Source organism: Halichoerus grypus, chromosome 15 (assembly GCF_964656455.1).
Source record: "Halichoerus grypus chromosome 15, mHalGry1.hap1.1, whole genome shotgun sequence".
NCBI lineage: Eukaryota > Metazoa > Chordata > Mammalia > Carnivora > Phocidae > Halichoerus > Halichoerus grypus.
The window spans coordinates 57,780,065-57,803,256 of NC_135726.1; the positions used below are offsets into that span (position 1 = coordinate 57,780,065).

Below are 23,192 nucleotides of genomic sequence, written 5' to 3' on the forward strand. Positions count from 1 at the left end.
CTTCTCCACCATCTTGCCTCGTCCCTATACATATTTTTGCTTTATTCCCTCTTGCTCCCCCCTCACCCTGTTCCCCATTTCCACATCACACAGATGAATATGGTTACCAAAAGATGAATCCTACAAATGAAGCTGTTACTATCACAGGTCAAATAAAAGGTATTGGTCAGCTAGGGGGACTAAAGTCTGGTCTGAGTGACTTGGTTCAAGTGTGTGTGTTTTGTCCTGGATCCACCAAGTAGAAGTTGCCAGAGTGAGCTGTGGAGTAGGAAGGTGTTAGAACTACATCACAGATGTATCCATCAATTCCATCTCTCCAAGCATGATATGAGGATCGCCTGAGATCATCTAAGCATGCAAAAGCATTATAACGTTAACCTGGTATTGTCTCTCTTTCCCTTCCAAATCAATATGGAACCCTACTTTGGAGCATACAGTAATCAGTAAAGACTGCCCCTGCCCCTGCTCTAAAGCATGAGACTTTTGCAGGCACTTGGGCATTTGGAATGAATCTCCTTGAAGCAACAAGAAACCTTCTTTTTGCCCCATTGTCCAGGTTGAAGATAGATGAATCTGATCCTCGAATCCAGAAGCTGCTGGAAGAAAGCCAAGATGACCCACAACTGACCATTGAGAGTGATAATCAAGATCCAGCCAATAACCAACCTTCTTCAAATGACTTTATTTTCTGAATCCCCTGGACTTATTCATTCCCCAGTAAAGTCCAGGATCATCAAGGTGATGGGGAACTTCCTCTGAGCCCTCTCAGTGATGTTAGGTGCTGGGCCAGATGTTACTGTAGCCTTGGTTGTGCTTTGGCTTCCATGAAATACACACAGGTGGCTTACCCCTGTTATGGATAGAATGCCTATATCTCGAGTCTATCAAGAGAAATAAAGGGGTGAAAGCATTCATGAAGGAGGTTTTTATTAATGGATTCTGACCAAATTTAGACAGAAGATCCTTTATTTGGGGAGAACCTAACCCAGAAAGAAAAGGGGGACAGAAATGTTTGTGATCACACTGGTCTGTTCACCTTGCCAGTCACTGCCCAGTTCTGGCATTCCTTGACCTTCATGGATAGCTGCCTAGTAGGTCTTCCTTGTAGAGTATTTCTCCACCAATCCTACAATATTTTGTAGCATTCTTAAGTGCTTCAGTGAAGCCCTTATATGATCATGTCCTTGCTCTGATTAGCTTTTTAATAATTCCAACCTTACTTACAGAAAACATAACTTCATGGTATGTACTTCATGGTATGCTCTTCCCCATAGAGTCCCCCTTATTTCCTTGTGACAGACAAAATCCCAAAAGTCCTTAAAGCAACAACTGTAAGAATCACTTTTTTTTTATTAAGCACTAATTTTTAAATTTTTCTTCCAATCATCCTACTTTCCCCTATTTCTTCACTGAGGTCCATTCGTTCATCATTCTCACCAAATATGCCACATTCCCAGACATCCCCTTCTAACCTCCATTTAATGTGCTTGTGTGTCATCATCTCAGTGATGTCCCTGCATACAGTGTGGGCTCCTGGATTTTTCTACAAGTTTCCTTCTGTTTCTCTCTCAAGGCCTCTTGTTCAGCTGGATATAGGTCTCTCCTAGAGCATCTTCATTCTCAGGGTCTGAGGTGTGGTAGCTGCCTTCAGGTGGGAGTGGGTGGGGTTATTAAAAGAAGAAATAGAGGCACACAATTTTTTAAAAGCTAGGAAGGAATCTCAATGTCTTCTAGCCAAGGTTTCTCAATTTCTGTGCTATTGACACTTGGAGCCAGATAATTCTTTGTTATCTTAAGTGTATCTCAAAATGGAGAGATACTTGATGATGAGAGAGAAACTGTCCTGTGCATGCTTAGAGTGTTAGCATCTCTACCCTCTACCCACTAAATACCAGCACCTCCCTCCCAAAATATCTCCAGGCACTGACAAATATCCCTTGGGTGCAAAATGCCCTGAGGTTGCCCCCTTTAGGGGAAAAGAAATTGAGTGGCCTGTGTGCATCAGTTTAGGGACAGATACTCTGCCAAGTTCACCTGTGAGTTAGAGATTCTGTGAGTGTGGTATTAACTATGCAGCAACATAGGAGGAGGATGTGGCCATAAATTGATGAACCCAAAGCCCATGTCTGAGGAAATGGCATTTGGGATCAAGGAGTAGGAGAAGGGCATCCTCAGGGTGGGGAGGTGTGGTGGGGCAAACCCTGAGTACTCACACATATAACCAAATGTTTCTGGTTAGGAGAGAGGCTGGGCTGAGAGGCTCAGGAAATGAGTACTAGTCTGAATTAACCAGCTAAGCCATGGATACCCAGAGAAAACACAGGGGCCAACAGGAAGCATGAGAAAGTTTTGTGCAGAGGATAGAACAGGGTCAGCTATGAGGCTTGCGGATACAGAAGTCAATCTGTAATATGTATTAGGAAAGGTTGAAGAGGTCAGTGTGATGGTCCAGTTAGGGTGCCATAAGATCCACAAGGGGCAAGATATGAGTGAAAAGATACTGGCATCCACTAGATACCTCCAATCCCAAATGAAGGGAGTCCTTGGATGGAAAGCCAAATAGACACTGGCTCAACAGCTCCTTGATGGGACACCAAGGAGAGGCCCCAAGGTCCTCCTCCTCCACAGTTATAACCACTATCCTCCTGCTCCTACATTCCATACACTCCACACATGGTTTTACGTCCCCTGTCTCATAGATACAACCAAGCCTTGGAGTTCTAATGGTGGTGCCCATCGTTGTGGCCATCTGGTCGACCCCCATCCTGCTGATTGTGTGGTTTCTGGGACTGCGGGAGGGGTGGGAGTGGCCTGCGGATAGGTCTGACCCGGTGTGACAGGGATTTCTTTCTGCTGTGCCAATCTTCTGCCAGAAGCCCCACCAGGAGTATTAGAATCACAGCCCCAATGCATATCCGGACCAGATTGCTCTTGGTGTAGTGCTGCTGGGCAAGACCTGGAGGAACAAAGAGAGACAGGAGCAGGTGATGAAAGCCTATCTCTAGGACCCACATCAAGGTACATCTTGGGTTTCTCATAGCCATATCCCTCATCCTAGATCCTATTCTCTGCTACCTAGAATGTCAGTCTCCTTCCTAGAGGGTTCCTCCCCTCCTCACCAATGGTCAGGGCTAGATAAGCCCAATTCTCTAAATATCATTTCTTCCATACAACCCCCTCATAGGCCTCTGATACAACCCCTCCACACACACACAGACACTACCTGGCCATTTGGCTAATTGCAGCAGAAAAGACTGTTACAAGGAGTGGAAAGAGATGGAATTTATCTTTCCCCGATCCTTTAGAAAATCTCAACCTTCCCACCCGATCTTATTGCCCAATTCTGAGTTCCAAGTACTGATATTTACCCTCCTCTTAATATTTTATAAACCAGGACCCAAGACCATAGAGCTGTACAGGGAAAGCAGTCAGCTTTAGGGGAAGACACAGGGGTGGGAATGAAGAGGGTCCAGAGAAGACCACTTACTCACCAGTTGGAGACTCTGGCCCCTTTGGAGAAGTGGTGATAGGAAAGTATAAAGGGATAAGATCATCTCCTCTAGCCCTGTTCCTGCCCCTATCCTGAATGCATGCACTTTTTTTTTTTTAATTTTATTATGTTATGTTAGTCACCATACAATACATCATTAGTTTTTGATGTAGTGATCCACGATCCATTGTTTTCGTATAACACCCAGTGCTCCATGCAGTACGTGCCCTCCTTAATACCCATCACCGGGCTAACCAATCCCCCCTCCCCCCCCCAAAATCCTGTTTGTTTCTCAGGTCCATAGTCTCTCATGGTTCATCTCTCCCTCCAATTCCCCCCGCCCATTTTCCCCTCCCTTCTCTTAATGTCCTCCATGTTATTCCTTATGTTCCACAAATAAGTGAAACCATATGATAATTGACTTTCTCTGCTTGACTTATTTCACTTAGCATAATCTCCTCTGGTCCCATCCATGTTGATGTAAAAGTTGGGTATTCATCCTTTCTGATGGCTGAGTAATATTCCATTGTATATATGGACATCTTCTTTATCCATTCATCTGTTGAAGGGCATCTCAGCTCTTTCCACAGTTTGGCTATTGCGGACATTGCTGCTATGAACATTGGGGTGAATGCATGCACTTTTGAGACAGAATGCCATGACTATAAGAAGAGCATGAACTACAGAGTCAGGTTGTCTAGATTTATCTCAACCTTCTCACCTGATCTTATTGCCCAATTCTGAGTTCCAAGTGTGGATATTTACCCTCCCCTTAGTATTTTATACACCAGGACCCAAGACCATAGAGCTGTAGCCTCTGTACAGGGAAAGCAGTCAGCTTTAGGGGAAAACACAGGGGTGGGAATGAAGAGGTCCAGAGAGGACCACTTACCAGTTGGAGACTCTGGCCCCTTTGGAGAGATGGTGATAGACCTAGAAGGCTCTGGGAATCAAAAAGGGAAAGTATAAAGGGATAAGATCATCTCCCCTAGCCCTGTTCCTGCCCCTATCCTGAATGCACACATTTTTGAGGCAGAATCCCATTACCATAAGAAGAGCATGAACTACAGAGTCAGGCTGTCTAGATTTGAACCCCAGATCCATCACTAATTAGATGTGGGGCCTCTGTCAATAGACTTAATATCTATGAGCCAGTTTTTCCATCTGTCCAGTGAAAATAATTATAATACATCACAGGTTAATGTGAAATTTAAACCAATAACAATAATAACAGCATAAGGCACTGTGCTTGGTATATGATAAGCACCCCACACATGGTAGCTCTTGTCTAATTCCACAAGTATCTCCAGAGACTTTCCAGGTGCTCAGCCATACACATCATACAGGTGTGTGTTTTAATAATATACTGTGTAAATTGCTATAATAGTCCACAGGACAGAGGAAACTATACAACCCAGTGTCAGAAAAGGCTCTCCTAAGGGACTGAAGCCAGGAGGAAATGGAAGGAAAAGCAGAGCAAGTGGCTTGGATGCAGAGTGAGGAGGAGATGCCAGGGATCCCGGAGAGCTTCATCTGACTCTGTGTGACTGAGATTTGCATGAGGAATGAAGACAAGAATGGAGGGATCTTGTCCTTTCCCTGGAGGGATCAGACAGTGGCTGATCTAAGGGCATTGCATCTAAAAGCATTGAACATCAAGCTGAGAACCCCAGGCTATATCCTAAGGGTGATTGGGAACCCAGAAGGATTTTGAACAGAGGGTGATAAAGAATCTCATCAGGGTCTTAGAAAGAACTTATTGGTATCAGGAGTCTAACAGAGAGCTCCAGTCAGGTGGACCCAGTGGAGATATTGGACCTATCCTCAGGGGATCTGTCAAGGTTTCTGTCTTGAGGGAAGTGGATACTTTTTCCAGGAAAAGTGAGGGGGAAGAGAATTACAGCGTGAGAGAAGTATGTTGCACGGGACTGCAGTGATAAGAGGAGGCAGTAAAAAATAGAGGACAAAAGTTACATGGACCAGAGCAAAGTCAAAGAGCAGTGTGTAGGAATGAGTGATGGTCTTCCCATCATAGCCTTGGCTCCGCCATCTTTGAAATGGCCACATTACCCAGAATGCATATCTGTCCCCATGCTCAGAGCCCACCTCTATCCTATCCTTGATCCTCAAACCAAGGACTTTCCTTGGGAGAATCAGGTGATCTCCTGAAGCAGACTTAAAGCCTTAGATGATGAGAGAAAAACCTATCCTCATAATCCTCTCTGCTGGGCTCTGAGCGCCTTGTTACTCACCAATTGTAGAGCTCTTGTTGATGAGTGAGATGCTCAGTTTCCTGGAGGCTTCTGGGAATTCTAAGCAAGAGGGTAATAAGAAAGTGGATAATGTCAGTCTGCCCAGGGAGTCCCTACTCTGCATAGCCCTTCTGAGATATCTGGGCTTCCCAGAACCCCTTTCTCTGACACACACTGCATAGATACTGAGGAGAGACAAATGTAGAGGTGCTGTAAGACATATTGTCTTCTATCCCTCAGTGGCTGAATAAGAAATGGATCCATTCATCCAGTGATGGACTTACATTATTTCCTCTTTTGGGCTACTATCAATAATGTTGCTATGAACATTTATGTACACATTTTTGTATGACCATACATTTTTTAATTTGGGGGGAGAGCATATAGCAACAAGTGGAATAGCTGGGTCCTATGGTAATTTTATGATATGGTCATATGATAATTCTTTTGAGGAAATGCTGAAATGTTTTCCACAGCAGTGACACCATGTTTCATTCCCACCAGCAATGTATGAGGGTTCCAATTTCTCCACATCCTCAACAACACCTGTTGTGCTTTATTATTAATATTATTATTATTATTATTATTAATTACTATTGCCATTCTGGTGGGTATGATGAATTTCATGGTATGTGACTTATATCTCAATTTAAAAAGTAAGAAGTGGACCAGTAGATCTGTGCAAGCTCAGTGGTTGATACCAGCCTCTGAACACAAGAGGCTCCCCTCCCTACTAAGGCCATTTTCTTAACCAGGGACCTCCCCAGTTACATGGGCACCAAAGTATCTCCTAAAACCCCTCAACCTATAAATATGTAGCTCCTATTAAGGCTGGGGACCATCTTTGTATGGTGGAACCAGCTCATCAAAGCCTAGCTTATGCTCACCTATCTGTGGTATAATAAGACCTTGGATATTATTTGTTCTCTGTTATTTCTCTTCCTGTGAGCCTCATTAATAAATTCTTGTTTGAGGGGCACCTGGATGGCTCAGTCCATTAAGCATCCAACTCTTGATTTCTGCTCAGCTGATGATGTCAGGGTTCTGAGATGGAGCCCTATGTGGGGCTCTGCACTGACCATGGAGCCTGCTTAAGATTCTCTCTCTCCCTCTGCCACTCCCCATCTCACATGCATGCACTCTCTCTCTCAAAAAATAAATAAATAAATTTTTGTTTGAATTTAGATTAAACATGATGAAATACATGTATACCATGGAATACCACTCCGCCATAGAAAGGAACACACTATTGATAACACACAATAACTTGGATGGATCTCAAGGGCATTGCGCTCAATGAGAAAAGTCAATCCCAAAACATTCCATGATAGGTGAACCTTTCCATTTATATATAACATTGTCAAAATGACAAAATTAAATAGAATAACAAATTAGTACTTGCCAGGGGGTAGGAATGGTGGGAGGGGAGTGGATGGATATAACCATAAAGGGGTAGTCTGAGGGATATCTTTGTGGGGATGGAAGAGTTCTGTATCTTGACATGGATCTACACGTGATAAATTGCCATAGAACTAAATACAAATATTGTATCAATGTCAGGTTCCTGGTTTTATGTTGTACAAAAATTATGCAAGACATAGCCATTGGAGAAATTTAGGCAAAGGGTACAGGGAATTCTTCTGTATTGTCTTTGCAACTTCTTGTGAACCTACATCTCAGAATTAGAAGTTTTAAAATTCCAATGAGAAATACATACACACATGTGTGCACATACACACATGCAGTGCACCTCGTTTAGCATGACAGCCTCCATACCACCCTCAACCACACAAGTCAGCAGATTCTTGTCCAACTTGGCTCTTTTCAACATGCTTCTGTTCCTCAGAATTTGGGTCTACCCTGAGACACGGGGAATGTTAGAGATGCCACAGACTAATGCACAGCCTCTTAAGGCACCAGCTGGTATGCAACACACCAGAATCAACTAAGATACTTTGAAGATGGGAGAATATGATGGCTCACACAAAATTTAGTGCAGTCGTTCTCAAAGTGACATCCCCAGATCAGAAGCATCAGTGTCACCTGCAAACTTGTTAGAAATGAACATAACTGGGGGCTCCTGGGTGGCTCAGTCGGTTAAGCATCTGCCTTCAGCTCAGGTCATGATCTCAGGGTCCTGGGATCGAGCCCCACATTGGGCTCCCTGCTCAGCGGGGAGTCTGTTTCTCCCTCTGCCTGCCGCTCCTCCTGCTTGTGCTCGCTCTCTCTCTCTCAAGTAAATAAATAAAATCTTAAAAAAAAAAAAAAAGAAATGAACATAACTGGACCCCACCCCAGACCTTCTGAATCAGGAACTGGTGGGGTCCAGAAACCTGGATCATCTCCAGGTGATTCTCAGGCCCCTTAATGTTTGAGAACCACTGGACAATGGAATCAGAGACTCAAAACTAAAGTCCAGGAATCTATGATTTTATAAGCCACTCAGATTATTCTTCTCCACATTAGACATTATAAACCATCAACCTAAGGCTGTATAGAAGTGGGGGTGTAGGGCAGCATAGTAATGTCTATCTAATATTATTATACCAATCTTCTTTACAGGCAGAAATAAGTGATTTTTTAAATAAATCAAATTTGTGAAAGAGACAAGTGAATTAAATTGAGAAATCTAGATAAAGGGGAGAAAGAAAAGAAGGGGTCTGTTGGTCCATACCCCAGACACTGGGATGAATCCTCCAGAATTTACCTGTCACAGAGGACGGTGGTTCTGCGGATAACCAGCCGGGGGTCACAGAGGTCCCTGGGAAATCAGAAAAAGAGAGTTCTGTGTTCTGTTAGCTATGGATCCTGAACAAATAATAAAGCATTTCTGCGACCCAGTTTCCTCACCTAGAAAATGAATACAAAGAAGCTCACATCACTGGACTCTCATGGGTTTTAAATAGCACATCTGGCGCATTCTGGGACTCATTAAGAATGACAGTCTCTGTAGCTGCCCTCCCTGCTTTTTGAACTTAGTTCTGTCCCTTTTTCTGGATCTCTGTGACCTGCACCTTACTTTGTCCCTAGGAGCAAAACCGGCTCTTAAGTCCTGGAAAGCAGAAGAGGCAGAAGCCGTGGGATACATGTAGGGAGAAGGGGTGATGCCCATGTAGCAAAACACAACCCCTTTCCACCCCCACCACCCTAGCTTTGTAGCTGCACCAACCTGCCAACCTCCTTTCACCCCAGGACATTTGCTCATACAATCCCGCACACCCGCAGCCCATCCCACTGCTCCACCCACCTAGTTACCTCTTACTCTGCCCTAAGATCCAGGTCAAACATTGACTGCTCAGAGAAGTGTTCCCGAACTGCCTCCCCTTCTAGGTTCTAACAGCACCATGTGCTTCTAATTCATAATGCATGTCACAGCGACAGCTATGCAGGTATTGGATACCCTTTAAGACTGTTTATTCTAATTACTATATGTATGTATTACGTGTGTACGTGTAATATGTGTGTGTAAAGGAAAAGATACGAGAGAGAGAGAGAGTTTCAAGTCCCCAGCAAAGCACAGCCCCAGCATAGGCACTTTTGAAATACGTTCAGTGAAAGAAGCAATAAATGAGCAGGGATCCAAAAAAAGACAAATCTATAAAGGCAGGAAGATTAGTGGTTTCCTTGGGCTGGAGGGAGGAGGAGGGAGGGGCTGCCTATGGACATGAGGGATGTGATAGGGTGGTGGAAATGTTCTATAACTGGATTGTGGTGGTGACCACACAACTCTAAATTTACTAAAAGCCACTGCATTGTACAATTAAAACAGGTGACTATTCATTAAGTTCCTATTATGTGCCAGGAACTATTGTTTGTGCTGGGGATACAGCAGAAAAGAAAACAGCCACAAATGTCTGTCTTTCTGGAGCTTCCATTCCAGGATGCAGGGGGCAGACAGGTGATAAACACCATAAATCAGTACAATGTATGAACAGGTGTAGGTGCTATGGAGAAAAATTAGGCAGGGAAGGCGGCAGATTGCATCAGAGAGGCAAGAATGTGACCTTTGATAGAAGACCTGAAGGAAGCAATGGATTGAGCCATGAGATCTGGAGAAAGCGTCCCAGCAAGTGCAAGGTCCCTGAGGACATAGTGAGCCTGCAGATTCAAGGAAAAGCAAGATGGGATGTAGTCAGTAATATAACCGTCACAGATGGTAACTGGACTTATCCGTGGTGACCATTCCATAATGTATATAAATATCAAATCACTATGTTGTACACCTGAAACTAAGACAACATTGTATGTCAGTTAGTCTTCAATTTAAAAGTGGGGTGGGGGGAAGCAAGGTGCCAGTGTATCTGAGGCAGAGTGGATGAGGGCAGAGCAGCAGGTCAGTGATCAGACAGGTAAAAGAGGGGCTTGGTGAGAAGAGAGGAGGGAGCGCTGTGGGCTTTGAGCAAAATCATCTGATTTTCACAGCCTGTTCTAAAAGGATTCCTCTTGCCATAGTTTCGCAAACATTCTAAAGGGGCAAAGGTATACAAACTTGCAACCAGTAGATAAATAAGTCCTGGAGATTAATGCATAGCATACTGTCAACCACACTATATTACAGATTTGAAAGTTGCTAAGAGACCGGATCTTTAGTGTTCTCACCACAAAAAGGCAATGGCAATTTTGTGATGGGTTGGAGGTGTTAGCTCGTGCGACAATGGCAATCATGTTGCAATATATAAATGTATCAAATCAACGTGTGCTGTATCTTAAACTTATGCAATGTTATATGTCAATTATATCTCGATTAATTAATATTAAAAAATTAAAGGGGACAAAGGTGGACACAGACCTGTATGGAGTAACCCAGTTCTACATGATGGATGGTAGAGCGGTAGAGGTGCTCAGTTGTCAGATTAGGGACAGGTTTCAAAGATGTAGTAGGAAGCATGAGTTGGGCAAAGACACCAAGATTTACAAGAAAAATGCCTCTGAGTATTATAGCAGGAAAATGTGTCTTTTTTTAATTTTCATGTTATTTTTGGGGGGTGCCTGGGTGGCTCAGTTGTTAAGCATCTGCCTTCGGCTCAGGTCATGATCCCAGGGTCCTGGGATCGAGCCCCGTATTGGGCTCCCTGCTCCACGGGAAGCCTGCTTCTCCCTGTCCTACTCCTCCTGCTTGTGTTCCCTCTCTCACTGTGTCTCTCTGTCAAATAAATAAATAAAATCTTTAAAAAAAATTTTTTTTCATGTTATTTTTAAATGTACATTAAATGTACCATTTTATTTTTTTTAAGTGTACAGTTCAATAGTATTAAGTGCATTCACATTGTTGTGCAAAAAATCTCAGAATTTTTTCATCTTCAAAACTGAAATTCTGGGTCCATTTAACACTAACTCCCCTTTTCCCCTCCCTCAGCCTTTGGCAATCCCCTTTCTACTCTCTGCCTCTATGATTTTGACAACTTTCAAATGCCTCCCGTGAGTGGAATCAGACAGTATATGGCCTTTTGTGACTGATTTATTCTACATAGTGTAACGTCTTCCAGGTTCATCCATACTGTAGCACATGTCTTCCTTTTTAGGGCTGTATAATATTCCATTATGTGTATGCACAGTTTCTTTATGAACTGTGCTGTCCTCTTTTGAAAGAGGCATGTTTTAAGAATGAAGGATTGATAGCTGCTACGATGTGAACAAGCCTCAAAAACACGAGGCTGAGTGAAAGAAGCCGGTCACAAAAGACCACATGTTCTAGGACTCCGTATATATGAAATTCCCCCAAAGAGGCAAATTTATAGAAATAGAAAGTAGTTAGTGGTTGAATGGGAAATGACTGCGAACAGGCACCAGAGATCCTTCAGAGGTGATGGAGATGGGCTAACTGGGTTGTGGTGATGGTTGCACAACTCTGTGAACTCACTAAAAACCATGGACACTTAAAGTGGGTAACCTTGTAGGTCTAGAAACCATACCTGAATAAAACAAAGAATGGAGGGCAATTTCTACTGAATAATGACTTCACTAGCTAGATTTCAATGAAAATAAGTCTGAATACTAGTACATTTTCATTTTACCCTGCACTATATTAATCCACTAGAGACCAAAAGGATAAGAATTTTCCCTTTGCTAACAGATAGAGTCATTAGTCTTTTGTATATTGGGGCATTTCTTTTTTTTTTTAAGATTTTTTTTAATTTTAGAGAGTGTGTGAGCAGGGTGGGGAGGAGCAAAGTGGGAGGGAGAGAATGAGGGAAAGAATCTTGAGCAGCCTCCATGCTGAGCATAGAGCCCCATGCAGGGCTCCATCTCATGACCCTGAGAACATGACCTGAGCCAAAACCAAGAGTCCAACGGTTAACCAACTGAGCTATCCAGGTGCCCCTATTGAGGCATTTTCAATAATTCAGTTGCTAGGGCACCTTGCTGACTCAGTAGGAAGAGCATGCCACTCTTGATCTCAGAGTCATGAGTTTGAGCCCCATGATGGGTGGAGAGATTATAAAAAATAAACAAATAAACTTTGAGGCCCCTGGGTGGTGCAGTGGGTTGAGCATCTGGCTTTTGGTTTCAGCTCAAGTCATGGTGGGATCAGCCCCCCATAGGGCTCCATGCTCAGCTTGGAGTCTGCTAAAATTTCCCTCTGCCCTTCCCTGCTCTCTCCCTCTCTCTCTCTCGTAAATAAATAAATCTTTTTAAAAAAATAAAATACACTTTAAATACTTCAGTTGCTTCAATACTTGTGAAGGAACATAACTGTAAAACAATGGTGAGCAGGAAACTTCAATAATGGTTTTTAAATTATATCAGTTGATGTAAAGGATTTAGCAGCAAGCTTTGTTGTAGAGATACCTTGTGCTTCGACTATTACAAATAAGAAAGACTGAGTGTGTGTTAGTGGTGTAAAGGGAGTCAAAGTCTCCTTCCTATTATAGTGGCATTTTTTAAGTAATTTCCATAAGTTTTTTGCTGCTGTTTGTTTGTTTGAAACCTAGACAAGACTCAAGGCATTATCACTGGTATTAAGAATTATTTTTTCTAGTGTATATACTCTGTAGTAGACAGGATAACAGCCTCCCAAATATGCTCAAGTCCTAATCCCCAGGCCCTGTGAATATGGCACCTTACATGGTAAGTGGGAGGATGACAGGGTGAAGAGAGTGTCCTGGATTATCCAGGTGGGCCCAGTGTCATCACAGGGTCCTTAAATGTGGAAGCAGGAGGCATGGAGGCAGAAGAGTCTGAGACAGAGAGACTGAAGATGCTACATTGCTGGCTTTTGTGACAAAGGAAAGGACCACGGGAGCCAAGGGATGCAGGCATCTCTAAAAGCTGGAAAAGGTATAGGACAGATTCTCCCCTGGGGCCTCCCGAAGGAACATAGCCCAGCTGACACCTTTGTTTTGTCCCAGTGAGACCCATTCGGTACCTGACCTCCAGAAATGTAAGGTCATAATACATTTATGGTTTTTTAAGCCCGTGTATTAGTGGTGACTTGTGACAGCAGTACTAAGAAACGAATATACCCTCCAAAGCCTCAGGTTTCTCCTGGCCTCCCACCTCCTTCACACCTGTCGGCCCCTCCCCTGGAACTTCCACCAGAGTGTGCAAGAGCTGAAGAAGGAAGGCTTGGTCTGCAGCGCCTCACCTGTGACCACAAGCTGCAGGGGGTCGCTGGGGGCCGACCACAGGTACGGCAACTTGCTGGAAAAGCTGTAGCATCGGTAGGTCCCACTGTGGGCAACAGTCACTGCGGTGATGGGGAAATCAGCCCAGTACTGCTTCTCAGATCCCTTCCAGGGCCCAGCATCCCCTTCCTTGTACAGAGCAAACTGGTCAAAACTGTATTGGCTCCGACACTGGAGAGTGACTTTCCCTCCTGGGGACACAGCCGGGCTGGGCTGGGCTGAGAGCGAGGGCTTGTTGGCATAAACTCCTGGGAGAAAAGAGAGCTTTGGTGTTAAAGACCGTGGCCAGTGTGTGGCCATGGGGGTGAGAAGGTCCCCCCACCTCCTAAGAGCTAGGGAACTTTCCAGGTATATCCATCCTAGAGAACCCACTGGCCCTGCCACCAGCCAACAAAAGGGTTCAGGGAATGTAACCAGGATCATATCGCAGTGCCCAGGCTCAAATCCTGGTTCTGTCCCTTAGGGGCTGTGTGATCCTGGAGATCAATCTACCCTTCTATCTGTGCCTCAGTGTTCTTTTTTTTTTTTTTTTATGTTAGTCACCATACAATACATCATTGGTTTTTGATGTGGTGTTTCATGATTCATTGTTTTCGTATAACACCCAGTGCTCCATGCAGTACGTGCCCTCCTTAATACCCATCACCGGGCTAACCCATCCCCCCTCCTCCCTCCCCTCTAAAACCCTCAGTTTGTTTCTCGGAGTCCATAGTCTCTCATGGTTCATTTCCCCCTCTGATTCCCCCCCCTTCATTTTTCCCTTCCTTCTCCAAATGTCCTCCATGCTATTCCTTATGTTCCATAAATAAGTGAAAGCATATATAATTGACTTTCTCTGCTTGACTTATTTCACTTAGCATAATCTCTTCCAGTCCCATCCATGCTGATGTAAAAGTTGGGTATTCATCCTTTCTGATGGCTGAGTAATATTCCATTGTATATATGGACCACATCTTCTTTATCCATTCATCTATTGAAGGGCTTCTTGGCTCTTTCCACAGTTTGGCTATTGCAGACATTGCTGCTATGAACATTGGGGTGCATATGACCCTTCTTTTCACTACATCTGTGTCTTTGGGGTAAATACCCAGGAGTGCAATTGCTGGCTCATAGGGTAGCTCTATTTTTAAATTTCTGAGGCACCTCCACACTGTTTTCCAAAGTGGCTGTACCAACTTGCATTCCCACCAACAATGTAAGAGGATTCCCCTTTCTCCACAACCTCTCCAACATTTGTTGTTTCTTGCCCTGTCCATTTTTGCCATTCTAACTGGTGTAAGTTGGTATCTCAATGTGGTTTTGATTTGAATTTCCCTGATGGCTAATGATGATGAACATTTTTTCATGTGTCTGTTAGCCATTTGTATGTCTTCAGAGAAGTGTCTGTTCATGTCTTCTGCCCATTTTTTGACTTGATTATTTGTTTCTCGGGTGTTGAGTTTGGGAAGCTCTTTATAGATCTAACAATTCAGTAATGTGGCAGGATACAAAATCAATGCACAAAAATCAGTTGCTTTCTTATACACTAACAACGGAACTGTAGAAAGAGAAATTAGAGAAACGATTCCATTTACAATAGCACCAAAAACCATAAGATACCTTGGAATAAACCTAACCAAACAGGTAAAGGATCTATACTCTAGGAACTACAGAACACTCATGAAAGAAATTGTGCCTCAGTGTTCTTTACTGTAAATGGCAACTGATGAATCGTTGAACACTACATCAAAAACTAATGTTGACTAACTGAACATAATTTAAAAAAATTTTTAAATTAAAAAAAATAAAGATAATTCCACAGTTGTAAAGATGAAAAAAAAACTAATGATGTACTATATGTTGGCTAATTGAATTTAAATTTAAAAGAAAAGAAAAGAAAATGGGAATGACTGAATGAAGCAACTTAGCATAGTTGCCTAATGCATAGGGATCTCCCAAACTATGACAGTAGTAACAAAATAGCTTACTATTTTAATGCAATTTTTAAACCAGAATTAATGCAAATAATTCATACTGCAAAATAACCAAGATTTTAAACAAAAACAGACTCCAACTGTGCCTAGTGGAGAAGCAAAAGGCTCAAAACACTTTTGTGTATTTTTATGGTGAATTTTTTCCACACTATTAGCATAGTTGAAAAAAACTGAAAAACTTTAAAGTAGGCTATTAGAACTCACAAATTATTTTAAGTTTATTTCATTTATACCAAAAAAATTTTTTTAAAGAATTCATTATCCTTTTACTCTCCTGGCTTTAGGGAAACAAACTCATCAATGATATTTTCAAAATCTGTTCGGAAAATAACCGTTTGAAAATGCATTAGAAATAAAAGGACAAGCTGAGAACATTCTATTCCATCAAAAAATTAAAAAAGAAGGCATTAGCATGTGGAGAGAGGGTATGCGTGTTGCCTTTTGCATCCGGCTCACGTACGGTTTCAAACGGCACTGCCTGATTCTGTCTTTACTTAAAAGTGTGGTGTTTTGTTCAGCGTGGAGGTTTTCGCATTGGTTTTTGTTGTTTTAGAAAGATAGTGCGTTGACATATCACTTACGTGGATCACTGCGTTTTGGGGCACCTCTCCTAAACGTAGCTAGCGCTTCACGCCCCTTGGGTCTCGGGGTTCGCTGTCATCGTCATCCCCCTCCTCACCCTCCTGGACCCCCCAGGCCACAGGTACAGCCCCAGGCCCCACCAGGTACCTGTAGCAACCAGCTCCAGCCGGTCGCTGGGGGGAGACCAGAGGCTCCCATTCTGATAGGAACAGCGGTAGCACCCGGCGAAACGTTCCTCCATGGCCGGGATGAAGAGGACGGGCTGATCCTGGTAATTCCCGGACCTCAGCTTCTCCAGGCGGTACAAGTCCACCCCCGGAGGTCCCTGGCAGCGGATGGTCACCTGCGTCTTCAGGGGCGCTAGGGAGCTAGGCAGGGCCTGGAGGGAGGGCTTGGGCAGCGGGCCTAGAAGGGAAGTGGAGCCTGGTGGAGGGCAGCTTCCAAAAAGACTCCTCCTCCCGGGGCCCCCACTGCCCCCACCCTCCTGAGCCCAGAGGAGGGACCCGGGACTCCGGGACTCCGGGGCGGGGAAGGACTCACCGTGCTGAGCTTGCACCACCTGCCCCAGACACAGCCCTGAGCAGAGAAGAAAAGCACCAAAGGCTAGGACCTCCCGGAGCCCACACTTCTGCATGCAAGGCAGGTGATTTTAGACATTTGCAGGCAGTAACTTTCTCTTCTCCTCATTTTTTTTTTTTTAAGGCCACACACAATCACATAATTTAAGTGCCAGAAGCAGCCAGCCATGAAAGGCCGCATATTGTATGATTCCATTTATCTGAACCGTGTTCACTGGGTCAGTCTGCCTGGAAACACAGAGAGGAGATTAGTGGTTGCCAGGGGCTGGGGAAGGAGGATTGAGGGTTGGTTGTCATGGGTATGGGGTCTTTTTGGAGTGGTGACATGTCTTGGAACAAGACAGAGGTGATGTTTGCACGCCTTGCAAGTGTACTAAATGTCATTAATGATACATTTTATGTTAAGTTTGTTATTTTACCACAGTTTTTAGGGCGCCTGGGTGGCTCAGTCGGTTAAGCGACTGCCTTCGGCTCAGGTCATGATCCTGGAGTCCCTGGATCGAGTCCCACATCGGGCTCCCTGCTCGGCAGGGAGTCTGCTTCTCCCTCTGACCCTCCCCCCTCTCATGTGCTCTCTCTCATTCTCTCTCTCCCAAATAAATAAATAAAATCTTTAAAAAAAAAAAAAAAAAAAAGCCAGCCAGGGATTCCTTGCCCCCCTCCCCATGCACACACTTTCGACAACTGTGAAGAGAACTATCTCCTCTCTGAAAAGGGGGCTGTGTGCAGGATGTGGTCTCTTTTTTTTCCCCAGCTTTATGGAGAGTACTGATGTACAACATTGTGTAAATTTAAGTATGTGTTGATTTGATATTTATATATCACAAAATGATTTCCACCACAGCATTAGCTAACACCTCTATCCCCTCACATAATTACCATTTCTTTTTTTGTGGTGAGAACATTTAGGATACTCGGCAACAAGGTGTTATTGGCTATAAGCACCATGTTGTAGGGGCGCCTGGGTGGCTCAGTCGGTTAAGTGTCTGCCTTCAGCTCAGATCATGATCCCAGCGTCCTGGGATCGAGCCCCGCATCGGGCTCCCTGCTCAGTGGGGAGTCTGCTTCTCCCTCTCCCTCTGCCCCTCCCCCTGTTCATGCTCTCTCTCTCTCTCTCAAATAAATAAATAAAATCTTTAAAAAAAGAAATCACCAAGCTGTACATTAGATCCGGATGGGATCTGTTGCATTCTGTCATGTCTAGAGATCACCGGCTGTGTTAATCATGGATTTCCCACTGTTCTAACTTTGTGTCTAAATCAATATTCTGTAATTACACTATGACTGTGCAAATATTATTCACATCTGAGGAGTGTAGTATTGTACCTGTGTATTTTTCCTATTTATTGAACCTGGAATCAGTATTTGTCTGGCTTAGTGCCATCTGCATAGTTTTCCTTGACATAGTTTTCCTTCTAATTCTTTCCACAGTTCCAAATAGCCTCCCCGTGTAATTTTGCACACCTGTCAAACTGCATAATCAATCAATTCCACTTTCTCTGGTGGAGGTGCTTTTCCTCCATTTTGCCTTCTACCTTCTCTAGGTTGAACAGCTGCCTTCTTCTCTCAAGCTGACTTTTTTTTTTTATTATTGTGTTCAGTGAGCCAACATACAGTACATCATTAGTTTTCTTACCCTTTTTGCTCGGTTGGTAGCATAACCTGTTTTAGTCTCACTAGGGTTGCCAGATTTAGCAAATAAAAACACAGGACTCCCATTTAAATATAAGTTTCAGATAAACAATGAAAAATTTTTTCATAGTATGACCCACAAAATATAGCCGGATATACTTAGGCTTAAAATATTATTTGTTGTTTACCTGAAATTAAATTTCACTGAGCATGTTGTATTTTACCTGGTAACTCTTATCCTTACACACACACACACAAGCTCAGGTGTGCACACACATGAGAAGGAGGAGTTACTGTCTCCATGATAAACATAAGGAAACTGGACAGAGAGGCTAAGCAGTTTCTTTGAGCTCACACAGCTAAGAAGTGGCAGAACCTGGATCATCCCTGACTCCAGAGCTCAGGGGGTGACACACTTGTCTCCAGCCCCCTCTGAACCTCTATCCACACCAGGTTCTGCTCCCTGTACCCAAGCTCTACCCACATCTTTGTCTGCTGCCCAACACAACCCCACCTTGGTCCTTTCGTGGGTTTCCATCCAACCTTCTAGCGTGACTGAAAATACTCCCAGTCCCCTTCTGAGAACTTCCTGGATGGACCCTGAATCACCACAGTCCTTCTGGTTAGGGACCATTATTAGCCCCATTTTATAGATCAAACTATGGAGACCGTATCGTGTCCACCATCCTGCAGCTGGCAGGAGGTAGATTCAAACACCAGCAGCATATTTTAGTGATAAGCAGTGTGAACTTGGTGCTAAACTCTTGAGTTTATTCGAGCCCTAGATGTGTGACCTTAAACAAGTTCCTTAGTCCCTCTGGGCCTCAGCTTTCTCCTCTGTAAAATGGGGGTATGAAAAAGGCCCTACCTCGTCAGGCCATTCTGGGAATTAAGTAAGTGTCTGCTAAAAAACATGGAGTAATATCTAGCCCATAGTAAGTGCCACGTGAGTGTGTGTTAATGAATGACTGACAGGTGGTCTGTGCTCATGATGTGTTTTCTTATCCCCATAACACAGCTGTTCCTTCCTGCTTGGCCCCTGGGAGCCTCCATCCTTTTAGCAATAGGGCTCTTCTGAATAAATAAGGGAACTGTGCACGCACCCTGCCTAGCCAGGGCAGGCAATAAACACACGTAATCCTACCACCAATCCCACTACGGGAGGCTCTTACTTCAGCCTTATTGAGGTATCATTGACAAAGAAAAACTGTACATCTAGGGGGTACAACATGACGATTTGATGGACATTCACACCATCAAATTATCACCACCCGTCCACTACCTCACACAGGTTGTTTTGATTTTTGGTTTGGTTTGGTGAAAATGCTTAAGATCTACTCTTTCAGTAAATTTCTATATTATTATTGCCTATAGTCACTATGCTGTGCATTAGATCTCCAGAACTTGCTCATCTTATAACTAGAAGCTTGTATTCTGTCCCCCTATCTCCCCATTTCCTCCCACCCACAGCCCCTGGCAACCACAAGTCTACTCTCTGCCTTTTTTTTTTTTTCTTTTATTATGTTATGTTAGTCACCATACAATACATCATTAGTTTTTTTTTTTTTTTAAAGATTTTTTATTTATTTATTTGAGAGAGAGAGAATGAGAGACAGAGAGCATGAGAGGGAGGAGGGTCAGAGGGAGAAGCAGACTCCCTGCCGAGCAGGGAGCCCGATGCGGGACTCGATCCCGGGACTCCAGGATCATGACCTGAGCCGAAGGCAGTCGCTTAACCAACTGAGCCACCCAGGCGCCCCATCATTAGTTTTTGATGTAGTGATCCACTCTCTGCCTTAATGAGTTCGACTTTTTTAGATTTCACATATAAGTGAGATTGTGCGGTATTTTCTTTCTGTGTCTGGCTTATTCCACTTAGCATAATGGCCTCAAGGTCCATCCATATTGTTGCAAATGGCAGGATTATTTGTCCCTGTGCCATGAGGTTTGCTGACAAATCTGTAATCTAGTCCTGATGTCACCAAGTTCACATACAAAATATAAATTAATAATTAAATAATTAAAACACAGTGTATAGAGACAAAGTTGCACCCAAAACTGGAAGACCTGTTTATTTCCTGACCCAGCCAAGAAGAGAATAGAACAGAATAACAGACAAACACCACCTCCCTGGGTCCCAGTTTTCCCAACCAACAAATGAAGGGCCCTCATAGGTCACCAGCTGTCCTGAAATTCATTTCTGATGCAGTTTTTTAAACATTCTTAGTCTCATAGCCCACTGCTTATCCCTCAGCATTTCCCAGATCAACCCTCAGGACTCACCAAGACAGAGAAGGGCAGACAGGGATGGGGCCATGGTTCTTCAGCCTGTCCAGAGCTCTGTAGCCCAGGAGGGAAGCTTCAGGGGCTGGAGCAGAGGTGCGGGATGTGATGAGGATACAGAACCCTCTCCTCCCTTCCCCCCTCAGGCTGGCTTTTCCTAAGTGAGGCTCATCAAGCTGGAGCCATCCCTCAGTAGAATGACTTGCACACAAGCTCACAGAAGCTCATTTATCTTCTGTCACCAACCCAGGATCGCACTATGTCTTCCCCTTGAGGCACTGAGATGGAATATTATCTGATGGATCTCATTAACAGAACGGTCTCATGGAGCTTTCCTTTGGAGGGGTGACATTTGAGATTATACCTGGTCATAAGAAATATTCATGGAAGGGGCGCCTGGGTGGCTCAGTTGTTAAGCGTCTGCCTTCGGCTCAGGTCATGGTCCCAGGGTCCTGGGATCGAGCCCCGCATCGGGCTCCCTGCTCCGCGGGAAGCCTGCTTCTCCCTCTCCCACTCCCCCTGCTTGTGTTCCCTCTCTCGCTGTGTCTCTCTCTGTCAAATAAATAAATAAAATCTTTAAAAAAAAAAAAAAGAAATATTCATGGAAGAACAGCATGTTCAGCATGCCCCAAAGCCTTGATGAGGCAAAGAGCTTGGCATTTTCATATAAGCGGTAAGTGATTAGTGTGGCTGGAATCGAGGAGCATAAAGCTGAGACTGAAGAGTTTATACAGGTCAGATCAGGATGTCCCAACTTTGGCACTGTTGACATTTGGAACCAGGTGACTGTTGGAGTGGGGGCAGGCTGTCCTGTGCTTCTGGGAGGCTCATGGCCAATTGAGAACCACTGGTTTGGATCATTCGGGGACTCCATGGGCAAGATAAACCTGGGTACACAAATATCTCTTTGTAATCCTACTCACTTTTCAGGCATATTTTGTTTGACCCTCACACAAGACTGAGAAACAGGTGCAGCTTTAGTCCCATTCATTTTTTTTTAAATTTTTTATTTAAATTCAATTAACATATAGTATATTATTAGTTTCAGAGGTAGAGTTCAGTGATTCATCAATCTTATATAATACCCAATGCCCTCCTTAATGTCTATCACCCAGTTACCCCATCCCCCTACCCCCCTCCCCTCCAGCAACCCTCAGTTTGTTTCTTCTTAACATTTTATTTATTTTGTTATGTTATGTTAGTCACCATTCATTAATGAAGGGGGGGAATCGGAGGGGGAGACTAATCATGAGAAACTATGGAATCGGAGAAACAAACTGAGGGTTCTAGAGGGGAGGGGGTGGGAGGATGGGTTAGCCTAGTGATGGGTATTAAGGAGGGCACGTATTGAATGGAGCCCTGGGTGTTATACGCAAACAATGAATCATGGAACACTACATCAAAAGCTTTAGTCCCATTCAAATGGGAAAACCTGAACTTAGAAGAAAATGTATTTTTCTAGTTAGAGCTTGAGTGCTGGAAGCTGAGTAATCGATTTCCTCTGGCTTAGCACAAGCACACGCACATCCAAGCCATCGCTCTCCCCTGTGGTTCTCATTTCGATTATCCACCTCCAAGGAGCAGCTCTGAAATAGTCCATGCGAATTAGTTCATCTCTGCAAAACTTTATTTTGTATCTTGCAAACGTATATTGTGTTGTAAATTGTGTAATGCTGTGGAAGTCATTTGTCTTTCCATAGCACACTCAGACATTCATATGTCTGCAGAACAGTTACTTGCTTCAACACATTAATCTTTCCGCTGTCCCAATAATGGACAGCCACATTATGCCCAAATATCTCCACTGTAAACAATACTGAGCTAAATATCACTCTACATGTACCCCTCTGAACGTATGTGAGAATATCTTTAAAATATGTATCCAACAGGAAATTGCCAGATCTTGAGTTAGGTGTATCTTCAATTTACTCACTGCCAAATGGCATTCCATATTCAACGTACCAGTTCCTTCTCCCACCGCAGGGAAAGAGGGTCCCCAGACCTCCCCACACACCCAAAACCCGGGGTTGCCCAGCCTCCTAGTCTTTGGCAGATGGTGCACTAATTTGCCAGGGCTGCCAAAGTATCACTAACTGAGCAGCTTACACAACAGAAGTTTATTGCCTCATAGTTCTAAGATGAAGGTGTCTGCTGGGATGGCTCCTTCTGAGAACCATGAGGGAGAACCTAGTCCATGCCTCTCTTCTAGATTCTGGGGGCTGCTAGCCATCTTTGGTGCTCATTGGCTTATAGATGCATCAACTCCAATCTCTGCCTCCAGGTTCACATGGTATTCCCCCGCCCCGTGCTTGTCTGTGCCCAAATTTCCTTTTTGTTTTTAAGGACACAAGTTATATTGATTAGGAGCCCCACCCTACTCCAATATGACCTCATCTTATCTTAACTACATCTGCAATGACCCTATTTCTAAAAATAAGGTCCCACTGAGGTTCTGGTGGTTAGGGCTTCAATGTATGAATTTGGAGGGGACACAGTTCAGCCCACAGCAGATGGGTATGGAGTAATATCACATCATTGTTGTCGTCTTCTTTTCTCTAATTCCTCATGAAGTTGAGCATCTCATCACACCCTTTCCTGAGCTTGTAAATTACTTATGTCTTTCTGGCTTAGAGAATCATTTGTCAACGTGTACATGATCATGCAGCCAATGGCTGCAGAGGGAGAATTTGAACGCAGGTTAGCTCATCTACTCCAGGGTCTACAGTCTTACCTGATATGCTGTCCCACCAAGGGTCAACCGTCTCTCATTCCCCACC

General features: G+C 43.9%; 1 protein-coding gene across 3 annotated transcripts; it reads right to left on the reverse strand.

Moving 5' to 3' along the window:
• Positions 1 to 667: 667 nt before the first annotated feature.
• On the reverse strand, positions 668 to 20,625 carry GP6 (glycoprotein VI platelet). 3 transcript variants are annotated; one of them, XM_036092097.2, is made up of 8 exons: positions 20,416 to 20,625; positions 16,463 to 16,498; positions 16,070 to 16,327; positions 13,328 to 13,615; positions 8,450 to 8,503; positions 5,743 to 5,802; positions 4,383 to 4,433; positions 668 to 2,956 (listed from the first exon to the last, which is right to left on the reverse strand). In XM_036092097.2, exons 1-8 carry the CDS (start codon positions 20,447 to 20,449, stop codon positions 2,721 to 2,723), a joined length of 1,017 nt encoding a protein of 338 aa, XP_035947990.1. In that variant the 5' UTR covers positions 20,450 to 20,625; the 3' UTR covers positions 668 to 2,720. The 3 variants fall into 3 exon arrangements, with proteins under 3 accessions (XP_035947990.1, XP_035947989.1, XP_035947988.1); XM_036092096.2 differs by having other exon boundaries at positions 16,463 to 16,724; XM_036092095.2 differs by having other exon boundaries at positions 16,463 to 16,728.
• Between the last annotated feature and the right edge of the window lie 2,567 nt (positions 20,626 to 23,192).